General features: G+C 32.8%; 1 protein-coding gene across 1 annotated transcript; it reads right to left on the reverse strand.

Annotated features, from left to right (window-relative positions):
• Positions 1-790: 790 nt before the first annotated feature.
• Positions 791-4,791, reverse strand: LOC110099622 (G patch domain and ankyrin repeat-containing protein 1 homolog). Its single transcript, XM_020826822.2, has 4 exons — positions 4,533-4,791; positions 4,393-4,446; positions 1,629-1,739; positions 791-1,076 (listed from the first exon to the last, which is right to left on the reverse strand). The coding sequence occupies exons 1-4, from the start codon at positions 4,578-4,580 to the stop codon at positions 954-956; spliced, it is 336 nt and encodes a 111-aa protein (XP_020682481.1). The 5' UTR covers positions 4,581-4,791; the 3' UTR covers positions 791-953.
• Positions 4,792-15,253: the final 10,462 nt, after the last annotated feature.

Here is a 15,253-nt window from a genome sequence, read left to right on the forward strand (position 1 = left end):
AAAAATTATATTAAAAAGCAGTAAGAAAATAATCCAAAATAAAATCTTAATCATCATTGTTATGAATTATCTTTATTTATTCTTGTGAGTGCTGTATATGCTATATAAGATAAAAAATAGTTAAATAAAGCAATTAATTAATTGCATATATCTTTTGCAACATATTTTTTAATTGACTACCTTACTATTTCTTATATAAAAAATTTTCAAAATAATTCTTAGGCTACTCATATGTGACCAATTTAATCATAAAATAACTTATTACTCCAATCTAATTAATATAAAATTAATTATAATTTAATCCCAAACGAGCCATTTCAGATCAACCATCCATTCTGGTCACTTTGGCAAAAAAGTTGATGAGCTTGTTCTACAAATATTAGGGAATTGCTTACTACTCTGTCAAGTTTATCCTATGAACAATTGAACATTGAATATGCTATGGATAATTTATTCCTAATTTGATTATTTTGCATATCTAACATATTAAATATGTTGAAATACCTAAGTTATTGGTAATTATATAAAAAATATATTACTAAGATTTCGTTTGGATGATTTTTTTATTGCTTCTTAAAGTTGCTTTTTAATACAAGAATTTTAATTTTTTATTAAAAACTTACTTTAAGAAGACTAATTTTAACATCAAACCTTATTATTTAATAAAATATAATATTCTAGTATGACAACATTTTATGCAGTTTGGGTAAGCTTGCTTGCTTTCTTTCACGGGTCTAACCATTGATTGAGTTATATAATTCACTCATTATTATGATATTATTTTCATGCAGGATGAATTATGTAACAGAAGCTGAAAAGTTCTTAATTTACAGAAAACCTAATTTTGTTGCCACATAGATCAATATACAAAACACAAATCGAATAAGAAAAAGAAGATACCTCTCTGCAAGTTTCAATTGTTTGAATCAGGCAAACATAATTGTTCAAATGCTTCAAACATTATCTGGCCAAAAATCCCTGAAGAAAGCTTGATCAAATTCCTTCTCTTTCATTCGCTGCTCTTCTTGCAGCATTTTTCTTAACCTTTTTGATATTGCCTTTGGTCTCTTCTCAGACTGCAAGTGGATAAATATGTAGCCATTTAGGTTCAAAATCTTTTCTCAAACAAGAGAAGCATCTGCATTACAATGCTTTTTAGCACTTCATGTGGATAGTACAATATTGATATTAAAAAAATTATGTATAATCATTAATATTAATATCAGTGTTGTTGTAATTAAAACCATGTTAATTTTTCTTTTGTTTATCATTGAGTTTTTTATGTGAAAATTTTATACTTCATTGCATGATACTTTTTGATGATTTCACATTTTATATTTATAATTTCTATAAAAAAATATCATGTCTATCTATGATGTATTGTGACCAACTTTTGATAATAATGTTATGATTGTAAATATCATATTGGTGTTGGTGTTTGTTCTTTCATAGCTTCCTAGCTATGGATCTAAGAAGCAAGATGGAAAGATAACAGAATCAAACAAATAAACTCAAAGATCCATTCTTTAACATATTTTGGATAATTAAATAGAAGCCAAAAAACTAATCAGTAGAATTTTAAACTTTTTTAGAAGGAAGCTAATGTTAAGCATGTAAAAACGACTCACATTTTCCTTTCGGGTGTCGGCGACATGCTCCGTTGAGCTCTTCTTTTTCATCTGAGCACCAATCCCGCACTTATTCTTTTTTATTTGTGTTTGTATTGGTTCAAGCCTACCCTGCGCTAAGAGAGCACAATTTTGGCAATATTAGGAAATATATAAGTTGAAATAGTAAAAAGATTGCACAAGAAAACAAAATAATATAGAGAAAAAAACTTATTAGATAGGAATGTGTTCCCAAATCTTTACTGTGAGATTCAAATGGGATAACATAAAATATATTAGTGGTAATTGTTAGACAGATCCCTTGGTCAAGGAGCATGCAAGGCTCTCTGTCAGCTGTTGAAATAGCATAATATTTTTCTGACAAGGTTGAGTACAATAAGATTACTACTTAATGACCTCAAGATCCTTAGTGTATATCATAAATATTATGATTTGCTCATTATTGATTTAAACCATGGTGATGATGATTCTATTTGCAAGTGTATAAATGAAATTTCCAAGGTCATTAGTCTTGTGTGTTTATGTGTTTAAAAGTTATTCAATGTAAATTGATTGAATATTTTTTACTAGGGAGAAAACAATGATGAACTCAAAGTAATATGAATTAACATTTAGCTATATTTATTCAAACTATATTTTGAACTCATTTGAATTGATTTTCTATTTATTTGATTTATTACTAATTAAATAATTATGTGTAAATTATTTAGTAACTATATATTTGGGGATCATGTGCTTATATAACTTATAGTTGTGTATTTGATCACTCATATTTTTTGCAAATTTATTTGATACTGAATTTCCAATTTAATCCATTAAATTTGCTAAAAATATTTTATAGTTGTGCTTTTGATCACTCATATTTTTTACATCCCAAATTTCCAATTTTAATCCATTAAATTTGCTAAAAAAATTATAAATTAAATCTTCTTGGTGAAAGAATTGGGCTTAAATTTTATTCCATTAGAATCATTGAGTTTTTACATAAATTTTCATTTATAATATTATATATTTATTATGTAAAATCATTAAGTTGTGGTAGAATTAAAACTTCTATTTCCAACAGGTTTACAATAACTTGCCCATTATTTAACTAATTTTTTACCATTTCTTGGCTACATAATGAACCTCCAACAATTCCTGAAAGGGTATCCACTATCCAAATGATAGTATTTGGAGCCGTTAGAAAGAGCTTCTACAAAAAAAATTTAGGATTTTTATGCTATTTTTCATAGTTTTCGTTTGTCATTCATGAGGCTCTAAATAGACAACAAAATGATATGAACAAATACTTGAAATAAGAAACAAATATGTGCTTTTATGGTTATATATTTTATAGTGAAATATTGAAGAAAAGTAAAAGTGCTCATCCATTTTTCACTCTTTAAAGCTTAAAATTTTGATGGCATCTCTCTCACAGTATCTTTAGAAAGATTGCAAGTTGTTTTACTCTCTGTATTTTACAATCTAGAGGGAAGATTTGTATTGTTCTTTATTTTTTGGTGATTGCCTGTGTTCACTGCCAAAAACATGGAAGATTTTGGAAGAAGATGCTTCTACAATTACCAAGCATTAGCTTACAGGGGAACCCTTAGCCATTATTAATGTGATGGTGCTCTTCCCCTTGAAGAAAGAAGGTGAATCAATTTCTCCACTATATTGCAAGCAAAGGAGTCACAGTTTCTCTACTGGCTTACGGGGGAAAGAGTGATAAGTGTTGAAATTCTAAATGAGGGGTGCTTAGGCCTAAATGAGCCTAAACAACATAAAAATCTTTGTGTCCGTTTGTTCTCCAGCAAGATTTACATTAGTTGCCTTATTACTTCTCTTGTTTACATATGATGTTTTAAATGATTACATGATCACATGTTAATGTTGTAGAGCTATCTTGATATTGACTATACATTGTCATCCTCTTCACGAACTTTATGTCATTAACATCAGTATCATATTTTTTGTAATCAACTAGATATTGCTCTACATGTTATTGTGGTGATTCAAGTATCGGATGTTCATATTTATTGTGCACGACTTCTAGTTAGTGCGATTTACTTGAAGATTTTTTGCAATGCATAGGATGCATTGATTTATGTTATTCCATTGTGCATTGTAAGTTTGTAACCCTACTGCTTCATGAGTGAAATTGGATTGGTTGATTTCAAATTAAATTCTTTAGTGCGAAAATGAACACCCTTTGTTGTGCCTTAAACCAACATTACTTTCTTTGCCTTTGGTTGTTATAGTTTCCATTGTTGTTGGTCTGTCAGAAAATTACTTCTTTTTGCAACACCCCGCTCTAGCACTTCTCTTCATTCAATGTTTGGTTAACTTTTTCATTTCACCAAAGAGTCTTTTCACGACCAAGGAGAAGTATACTGGAATCACTTGTATATAATATAATCCTCTGACCTCCGGCAGGCCATATGAATATCTTTAAGGCCAACAAGATTTTTATCGTAAACAGTGAGAGCATAACAAAATTATATCCTTATGATATTCTAAAAGCACCAGCACTCTTACTGCAAGGATTATGTCCCAATTACCTTCTGTTATAAAGTGGTATGTATGTAAATTTCCATAAAAAAAAAAATAAAAATCTCAATCACAGAATACGATGATCAAGAAAATCTCTAATTAATTTATTTTCTAAAAATGTATGATACAAAAACTCATGCCCTAACCAATACGTTTCAGTTCACACATGAAAAACCAAGAGCAATGATAACTAAAGCAAAATTAAAAGAATTATTCAAATAGCCCTAACCTGCTCGGAGGCTCCCAGACCCGTACCCTCCTTCCAACCACTCTTCCTCAATAGCTGCAAATATCCGACAGATTGAACATCAGCCATAAAGGATAACAAAGGGAAGATCAAACCGTGGCATAGAGAAAGCAAAAAAATACCTGAAAGCCTATGTTGGAAGAATCGAGCGGACTATATTTCGATTCCATCTTTTCTCCCCGATTATTCTGAGAGCACGAAAGCTAAAACTGATTCAAGAAAACCCTAGTTCTGATCCCAACGAAGGAAGATCGTTTATCGGTGACCTGCACAAACACGCCGAGTCGGCCAATCCGGTCGTAGACATCGGAGCCGCTCGAAGCTAATGAAGAGTTCGTCGACGAAGATTCATACCGCGTTCAAAGCTATGATATTCTTTAAATTATTATGAAATAACTGGGGTTTATATATATATATATATATATATATATATATATATCACTTTATTTCATATTATTTACATATCTAATACTTAAAATTTTAATATTTCATTTCTATCATCTATAGAACAAATATAAATACATGAAATAAAATACTAAAATTTATAAAATTGTATGGGTGATAAGAATTGTTAGCCACATTGTACATGTGGCTTGTTCCAATTGGCTTACCAGCCATACCTACTTGTTGTCTATTGTACTTTTTTGTATTTCTCTATATATATTACTCTTTTGTATTCTATAAAAAGAACAAGGAATATACACAAGTTTTCTCCTGCTTTTTCTATTTCTCCTGAAAGCTTTCTTCTCTCTTTCTACGTGGTATCATAAGTCTTGATCCTCTCCTCTACCCGATGAATCACTCTGCTGCTATTTCCTCTATCGATCAGGCGGACAACCTTCCTCCCCGCCAGTTCTTTCACCTCCCCACAAATTCCTTCCTCACTCAAATTCTTGATGAACAATGTGAAGAACATTATTGTGCAACCCCTTACGGCATAGAACCATTCTCTTTAGCGGTCTCAAGTGCTCAAACTCTTTCGTGCCAACGGATTCGAAGGCTTCTTTGATAGTTCAACCACCTGCCCACCTACGTCTCTACCCACCAAAGATGGCAAACTCACACCTAATTCTTTCGTACACCAATTGGATCTTGCTCGACCAAAACCTCACCACAACTCTCTACTCCGTCATCTCACCCGCAATCTTGCTATATGTTCTTTCGGTAGATCATTATACGGACATATGGACAACGCTCGATCGCCGGCTTCAATCATCCACTATATCAAGAATTGTTCAATTGAAGAACGAGCTACATTTCTTGTCCACGAAAGACAAATCAATGACTCAATACCATCTTGAAGTAAAATCTAAAGTCGATGCATTGGCAGCAGTGAAATCCCCGATTAACACCGAATATGTGATCCATTACACTCTTTAATGGCTTCCAAACACATACCAAGCATTTAGGATTTCCATCCACATAAAACTTCATCCGGTCAGCTTGGACGAACTATACACCCTACTATGAAGCGAGGAGTTCAACCTTGCTCATGAAAATGCCAAAGAACTTCAGTCCCTACCACTTTCCAGCAACGCAACAGCCCTCGCAGCTGCTTGTGGACGAGGTCGCATATGAACATCCTACTCTCGCCGTCACACCAATGGACGCTCGTCAAATAACACACATGCGAATCGTGGGGGAAAATCAACCTAACCAACAATCACTTGCCAAATCTGCGGCAAATTTGGTCACTCTGTCATCAAATGTTGGCACCGCCACGATGATCAATACAACACCGACCCTACTTCAGCCCTCTTCATATCCCCGTCACAATCACCGTCGATGGAATGGTTTATTGACAGTTGTGCCTCCACGCACCTAACTTTCGATCCAAGCCAATTGCAACACCCTCAAATTTACAATGGCTCCTGTCAGGTCGTTCTTGGAAATGACCATCAAATTTTGATCCACACTATGGGTAAAGAAATTCTTCCTACACCCACATATAACCTCAAATTATCTAATCTTAATCTTGTTCCCGATCTATCATTCAATCTTTTATTCGTTCATAAATTAGCTAATGATAACAACTGCGCTATCTGTGAGATCTCGTTCCCTTACTATTCCTCTCTAGGCTTTGGTGACCTGCTGGGCTATTTAAGCTCATTATATGTGGTTGACAATTTCAGGTCCGAGCAAGGCAACTGGAATGGAGTTCGATCAGAATGTCAGACGAATCCTTTCACTATGGATGCCTGGGGCATCACATTATCACCTTTTCTTCTCACGGCTACGAAATAAAGGATCGGAAGACTCATCGCCTTCTTCTTATGGGTCCGTGTATTAATAGACTTTACCCATTTCACATCATGCTTCCAAATATCTCCACAACATCTCAACTAGCTCTCCTATCAATTCAGCAAGTTTCGGACCTCTGGCATCGCCGGCTCGGTCATCCTTCAGCTTAAATTCTTGTTGCTATTGCCAAACATCACAATGACATTCATATCTCCACTAAAATGCCTATGTGTAACACTTGTAAAATAGCCAAGATTCATCATTTACCTACCATTAATTCTCAAACCGTAACTACTTTACCTTTTACTCTAGTTCACTCAGATTTTTAGGGACATTTTCCCATTATGTCTACTCAAGGTTATCGCTGTTATGTTTCATTCATCGATGATTTTTTTAAATTTACATGGGTCTATGCTCTTGTTCAAAAATTAGAAGTTTTCATCAAATTTCTTGAATTTCAACGACTAGTGAATCATCAATTTCATCACAAGATTCGTATACTACACACCGACAATGGCGGAGAATTCATTAATAACAAATTCAATACTCTTTGTCGTTACAACGGCATAATTCATCAGTTCCAACAACAAATATACCTTCCACAATCATCAACACCTCCACATCTCACAACACCAAATCCACTCCTTCTATGCTCCCTCACACGCAATCCGCAAACGGCTCCCCGTTCCCAAACCACAATCAATCGGCCTCTGTATCTGTCTTCTCGACTCCTGCACCTACTACCTCTACATCTGCTGATCAAACTCAACAATGAACCACAGCTCATGCACCTCCTCGGTGCATGCCCACACATTATATGATCACCCGCCTCAAAAGCGGTAACTCCATACCTAAGAAATTTTTTGATCTTGCACACATCCTACAACACAACGAACCAACTACCTATAATTAGGCCGTAAAATCTGAACAATGGCGAATGGCAATGTCTCAAGAATTTCAAACCTTTCAAGCACAAGGTACATGGGAGTTGGTTCCTCCCACCACTTCTTTGAACATCCTTGGCTGCAAATGGATGTTTCGCACCAAATTCAACTCAGATGGATCAATTGCCCGCTGTAAAGCTCACTTGGTTGCCAAAGGATATAATCAAGAACATATCTTAGACTATACAAAGACATTTAGTCTCGTTGTTAAAATGCCAACTATACGTGTGCTTATTCTCATTGCACTGCAACACAATTGAACTATTCATCAGCTCGATGTCTCCAACGCCTTCCTCTATGGCACTCTCTCGGATACTGTCTACATGCACCAACCTCCAGGATTTCATGACTCCATCCACCCCAACTAAGTCTAAAATTTGAAGAAAGCTTTGTACGATCTCAAACAATCACTTCAGGAGTGGTATGCCTCTCTCTTGAACCACTTGCTCAACTTCGGGTTTCAAATCAGCACCTCCGATCACTCCCTTCTTACATATAAATCTAGCACAATTCACATCTATATCTTAATCTACGTCGACGACATCCTCCTCATAGATAATTCTCCAACTTAAATCAATTGATTACTATACGCAGAAGATCATCGAGCGTGCAGGAATGGAAAAATCCAAATCCGTCTCCACTCAGGTATCATGTAAAACTACTATCAACGCTAAATCTCAAGAAGCATTTTCGAATCCTCAATTTTATTACCACCTCATTAGATCTCTACAATACCTTATGCTTACTCACATGTACATCAAATTTCCCGTCCATCAACTATGCCAACACATCCAAAACCTACTCAACACTCACCACGAAGCCCTCAAGTGTCTTCTTTGCTACATTCAAGGAACCTCCGACACATGTATTCCCCTACGACGAAATAATCTCACTCTACGAGGATACGTTAATGTGGATTGGGCAAGAAACAACCAAGGCCAGAAGTCTATATCCTGCAACTATAATTTCCTAGGCAATTTGTTTAGATCTTGGCAAGTCAAGAAATAAAGCACCATAGCATGGTCCTCCATAGAGGCTGAGTACCATGCTATAACCTCTTAAGCATCTTAGATTCTATGGCTAAGACATCTTCTCGAAGACTTTCATACACCACAAAATTCTCCCACCATTGTGTATTGTGACACACTTTTGCTATCGCCCTAGCTAACAATTCGGTTTCTCATGCTCGCACAAAACACACTGAGGTAGACTGCCACTTCATCGAGGATTGCATTAAAAAAAAAAAAGCAACTCTCCATTCATCATATATGCACTAATGATCAGCTCGCCGATCGACCTATTCACCAAGCCTCTAGCGACTCCACGCTTCAAAGACCTCTCTAGCAAACTTATCGTTGCATCTCATCCATTAGTTTGAGGGGGGCTGTTAGCCACACTGTACACGTGGCTCCTTCCGGTTGGCTTACAAACCATACCTTCTTGCTATCCATTGTACTTTCTTGTATTTCTCTATATATATTATTCTTTTGTATTATGTAAAAAGGACAAGGAATACACACAAGTTTTCTCCTGCTTTTCCTGTTTCTCTCGAAAGCTTTCTTCTCTCTTTCTACAAGAATGAAATATATGAGTGATATATTTGATATTAAAATTTTTTATAAGTGATGAGAATGTAATATTAAAGTTTTAGATGTTAGATATATAAATAGTATGAAATAAAGTGGGATAGGGAGATTTACATACATACCACTTTATTTCATGCTATTTACATATTTAATTTTTAAAACTTTAATATTACATACCTATCAACCATAGAAAAAATATGAATGCATGGAATGAAATATTAAAATTTATATGATGGTATGGGTGGTAAGAATGAAATATAGGAGTTGTATATTTGATATTAAAATTTTATATGAGTTGTAGGAATATAATATTAAAATTTTGGGTGTTAAATATGTAAATAACATGAAATAAAATGATATGTATGTAAATTCCTCATAATAGTAATAATAATTTAATCTTTTTTTTTTTCAAACAATGGCAAGCAATTCTAAAATTATGTTAGGATTATTCAAAATCTTGAAAATAATTGATATATTATCATAAAATTCATTCAATAAATCTTCAATTTTAATTTTTTTAATTTTAAAATGCCTAAATATTCGTATCAAGTTAAGTTCGATCTTAATATTATTTGAACTCCATTTTCAACGATCTTATGATTGAAGCAATTGTCTTCATTATTGAATTTAAAGATACTAAGAATGATCTCAATTCGACCTAAATCAAGCACTTTGAAATGCAATTAAAAATGTTTTAAGATTGTTTATCTTATTTTTACATGTATATAGTGAGATTAGAAGTATTTGCATTACGAATCTAATAAGCTAGATGAAACTTAATTCAGATATCATTAAGATACTAAGATGTCTAAGAAAATACTGAGTGATTAAGGAGGATCAACACAATCTTCTCATGAAGTATTGTGACTTATGGTGAAAATCACTCATGTGCCCCATCTAAAAAAGTATAAATAGGCCGTGCTTCTACACATTGAGGGGTTTGGCAAAGAAAATAACTCTTAAGACTCCAGAGTTACAAAGTTTTACTCGCTAGGATCACATCTCATGTTGATCATTGTCAATGTTAGTCAATGATCATTGTCCTTAATAGGTATCAACCACTATTGACACCTTTGATGCCCATCATCAGCCACTATTGCTCATGTCTATTATCGTCTACCACCAGGATCACCCTAACAATCACTAATTCTTGTTATTGACCATTGTTAAAGTCCTAGTTCAACCATTGTTAATGTCTAATGCTCATTGTTGTCCATTGTTAAATGGTGTTGACATTCTTTATCCTTCATTATCGACCGACACTTGCATCCATAACCTTTTGTAATAATCTTATATTATTCAGTAACAAGGCCAAGCCCCATAATATTAATCTATATTAGAATGTTCCATGTAAGCAATTATGTGTCTCTTATAACTTTTCAACTATATAGACATAATGATTGTAATAATTAATCCTCGAGCTCAAACTCTCATTACTCTTGGAACCAATCCTTCAACCAAGGATGCCACACTTTTATCCTTTTTATGCTTGACTAGCATACCCAATTGGTGAAGGGTCCTTTAATCCATCCCCAAAAATTTAAATTAACAAGATGGAGGAATATGAATATCAAATCCTTATTTGTCAAGTTAAGGATGCTTATTCGAAGATCTCTCATTACCACGATGGAATTCCACTATGAGTCAAAGCCTAAGGCTTCGTTTGAGACAACTTTTTGAAGCAGCTTTTTAGTATAAAAATTTTCAATTCAAGAAATTTTTGTAATATACATTGAAAATTTTTCAATTCAAAAATATGCAAAAAAAAAATTTCTTTAAATTGAAACTTTTTATACTAAAAAGTGCTTCAGAAAGTAACATGTAGGTTAAAATAACATGTAGGTTAAACATTATTACGTGCCAAAAACTTTGAGTCGATAGAAATTATATTTCACATCTTAGCAGTGCATAAAAATTCAGCACAAATAGATAAAAAGGATAAGACGAGATTTTTTAAGTGAAAAATCCAGAAAGAGAAAAACCACGAAGCCTGGATCAGCTGCAGAATTCAATATGTCACAAGTGATATAAAAATCCTCATTTATTCACTGTTGAAGAAGAGGAAAGTGCAAATATCAAATTTTTTTATCCAATAATAGGGTTAAATCTTGACAGTGTTCTAAAGATATTTGCGATTTCTAATATCGATTGTTGGTGATGATGGTAGTTGCCAATGGTCGTCGACAGCAACGATAGCTTGAAAATGTGAGAGAGCTCTTTATTTTTTATCCTTCTCTCCTCCTTTTTTCTCCTCCCCTCGTCATTTGAAGAATGATGGATATATTTATAATTTTTTGTGAGCAACATTGTTAGTAAATAGGGAGAAGATCAAGGGTAAGTTGGGAGTGGTCTAATGGATGGCCGATATCAACTCCCCTGATCATGGATCGTTTATTGAGCATTTAAGTGCCTTAGTAATGTTAGAATTCAGCAATCTTGGGCTCGTTGGATTCGTCTCGTCTCACGTCTCATTCAAATATCATTTGGTCATCTAATTAATGCTCCGAAGCTTTCAAGTAGGCTTTGATCCTTTGTTTTGGGCTCATTTGGGCTTGGATTGGACTGAACTCGGTGTCATTGGGTTCGTCTCCATGAGACAATCAATTTGACTATTAGTTTGATGAAATCAAAACTTAGATAGTCCCGAATGTAATTTTGAAAGTTATGATTCATATTTGTATAGATATTCCTGCCTGATCAAGATAATTTTTTGATGATATATCAATTTTTTCAATCATGATTTATGAAAATAATAAGGAATATAACATGACTATTTCAAATGAAATAGCTTATTTAGATCAACATTTCACATGGATAATTTTTTATTTGAGGAAGATTTCACCTGCCCATGGAGTAGATATGATGAGAGGTCGACCATGTGAGTTGGGATGAGCGACGACGATGCATGCGAGTTGTTCAAAGGCGAGAACGAGAGTGATTGGGCATATTAATGATGGCAGCTATGGTTAATTGCACTCCAAAGTATGATACTTTGAGAGCACTCGCAATTAAGAAATGTCATTAATGGTGGTTAAGATAGGAAAAATGATAGAGAGTATCAAAATATATCAAACTTAAATTATGTATAAGAATATCAAAGTTTGATGAGAGCATCAAATGAAAAACTAGCTAAGATTAATCAAATTTTTGGTTCATAATATAAATAAAAAATTTCAAATATCTTATCACAAAACATAGGATATAAGAAGAAGATTTGAGGTCTTATAAATCTATAACACCTAGAAAGAGATGAAAAGTAGTCATATGATACTCTTAAATTTATCTTCCTTGAGATAATAATATCATAGTCCCTAAGATGACTTATTGGGGTCGAAGACCCTATGATATGTAAGTAGAGTTGTCATGACTAGATTCATGACACGAGATGCTTTTTTTTTTTTATGCTACGGGTTTCTGGTGGATTATTCGTCGGAAATAACAATGCAACAAACTTCCATAACATTTTCGGCTTAAACTTTTCTTCGTAACTTACATTGGATTTGCGTAGGAAATTTTTGCTGTTATTTATGGGGGACATTGCCAAATCGAGGTAAATTTCATCTACAAATTTGCTGTAAATTATAGTGAAATTTTAGCGGAAAACTCCACAAAGAACATCATTTTTGGAAGCTCAAAATCCATCATAAATCTACTAGCAATCCTATTTACCAACGGATTTTGACTAGTTTCTGGTGGTAAGTCCGCCAGAAACAACTGAATTTCTTGTAGTATATGCAACACACAAATTTTAACAAACATCAATTGTGAAAATTATTTATATAGTATAAGTGTACATATGACACAATATGTTATCTTCTATTATGTGTTAGTATTTATGGTCACTTGTTTATAAGATATACAATATTCTCATTGACATTGCATTTAGTTGGCGATCATCTATATATTGTTGTTATGAATGTCTCATGCATATCATGTTAGTTATTGTTTTATACTGTATGACATCACAAAGTAATTAACATACTCAATATTTTTGTAGAAAGTTGCATGACAAGCTTGAATAAGACCAATGTTACATTTTATTATATGTGGTGTTTAACAAATGTGATGCATAAAGTGTTTGACAAGTCTTTCTCAATAGCATGTAAGTCATCCACGAACATACGAAAATGATCTTATGACCACATGATCATTATGATTACATGACATGACATGGGTTGCTTTGATGAGTTTTTGAGAATTTGCATATGTTTTACATTTTACTAACTTATGATATATCATGCTCCTTTGTTTGTTAGACCAATGCTAATTAAATGTTGAGAATTTTGATGAACATTCATTTGTAAAAACATAATGTCAAATATTTGTTATATTAGTTAGGTTGCTTATTTTTAAAAAAAATGTTAGTTCACATTCTTTCATATATATAGTGATTCATATTATTTGTTTCATCATAAAATGTCATTTGATTATGTGAAGTTTGATAAGGTTGGTCATACTATGCAAGTGTTTAGCATGTATAATTGTAAATGAAAGTTGGTCAGAACTTAATTTGGTTGGGATATCATGCCCTATACATATGTTGAGTAGTTTTTCCTTTAGATGTTTGGGGATTTTAAGGCTTCAAATCCTATGGGCAATATAAATTTGGTCTATTTTTTAAAATTACTTGACAAGTTTAGGGTGACTATTTTTATTCATTTTATTCATTTGAGATATTTTAGCAATATATCAGGGAAACATTTAATGACCCTCTAGAAAGCAATTAGACCCTACAAATAAGATAAATGCTCTATGAAAAGATATTAAGTTCTTTGTGAAATATCATACTAATAAAGACTCTTTGAAAGTCATTTATGAGATACGCCTAACCAATATAAGATCTTACATGCATGCACCTTACTAGTAAAGACCCTCTAAAGATTCATCATTAATGCAAGTTCAGCTAGCAAAATGCATTAACTTTATAACCATGGATGATTAAGTGCTTATTCTACACTATATAAAAATCATAATATAACATACAAGCTATAATTTTATCTTAATTGTACCACTTGGTTTATACAAATAAGTAGAACCATTTGAGTCATGCAAAAATATTCAAACACTATTCATGAATTTGATTATGTTGATTTGCAAGCATTTCAAAAATATTAATATGTTATATAAGTGTTATTATAAATCACATATAATTATTATTCTATAAATGTATGATAATTTGTGCCTTATCCTAACTTGATATTTACAAATATCAATCATAAGAGCTATGATTTTTCTGAAAGTAATCAATAAAAAAAAAAGATTTATAATTTTTTTGGATAGTAATAAAGAATAATTATACTGACACTTAGCATAGTTTGATCCTAATTATTATTTATGTGCTTGATTCTCTTAATGTAATCTGGCTTATTTTCTTTAATATGATTTCCTACATGTCAATTATGAATTTGACACTTAGCCTTGCTTCTACAACTATTACTGCATAAGACTTATAATTTAGATGACTAAGACGTCGTTTGGAACAGCTTTTGACCACTGCTTCTTTGTTGCTTTCAAAAAAAAATTATAATAAAAAGCTGTCTTAAAAAAAATAACTAAATTGTCCCGAACAAAGCCTGAATATGTGCAATTATATTTACATTGTGATCAGAGATTAAGTTTATTTGTTGATTTCTTGAATTATTAGATGTCAATGGTCTAACATAATTCTATTTCTTGGTATGATTTGATTTTATTATATTTTTTCAGGTATTAAATTCATTGATAACTTTCCTAATGACTTGTTGGACTTTAGGCTAAACTTGTTGTGCATGTTTTCAATTGATTTCATAATGGTGAAAGAATATTATAGTATAATGATATGCCTATGTGAACACCCCAATTATGTAGATATTGTGCGTGACGTAATTTGACACTATAAAGGGACCATGTTGGGTGGGGTTGATAAACGGTTAGGATTGTTAAATGACTTGGATTGATCTACTTAGAAAATAGATTAAGGTTTTATTTGGGATAACTTTCGCAATGTTTTGTAAAGTATGTTTATACGAAAACCGGATTTTAATGATCCGGTTTCTCAAGAAACCGGCTTATTAACTTAATCACCATTAATTA

Source organism: Dendrobium catenatum, unplaced genomic scaffold (assembly GCF_001605985.2).
Source record: "Dendrobium catenatum unplaced genomic scaffold, ASM160598v2 fragScaff_scaffold_247, whole genome shotgun sequence".
NCBI lineage: Eukaryota > Viridiplantae > Streptophyta > Magnoliopsida > Asparagales > Orchidaceae > Dendrobium > Dendrobium catenatum.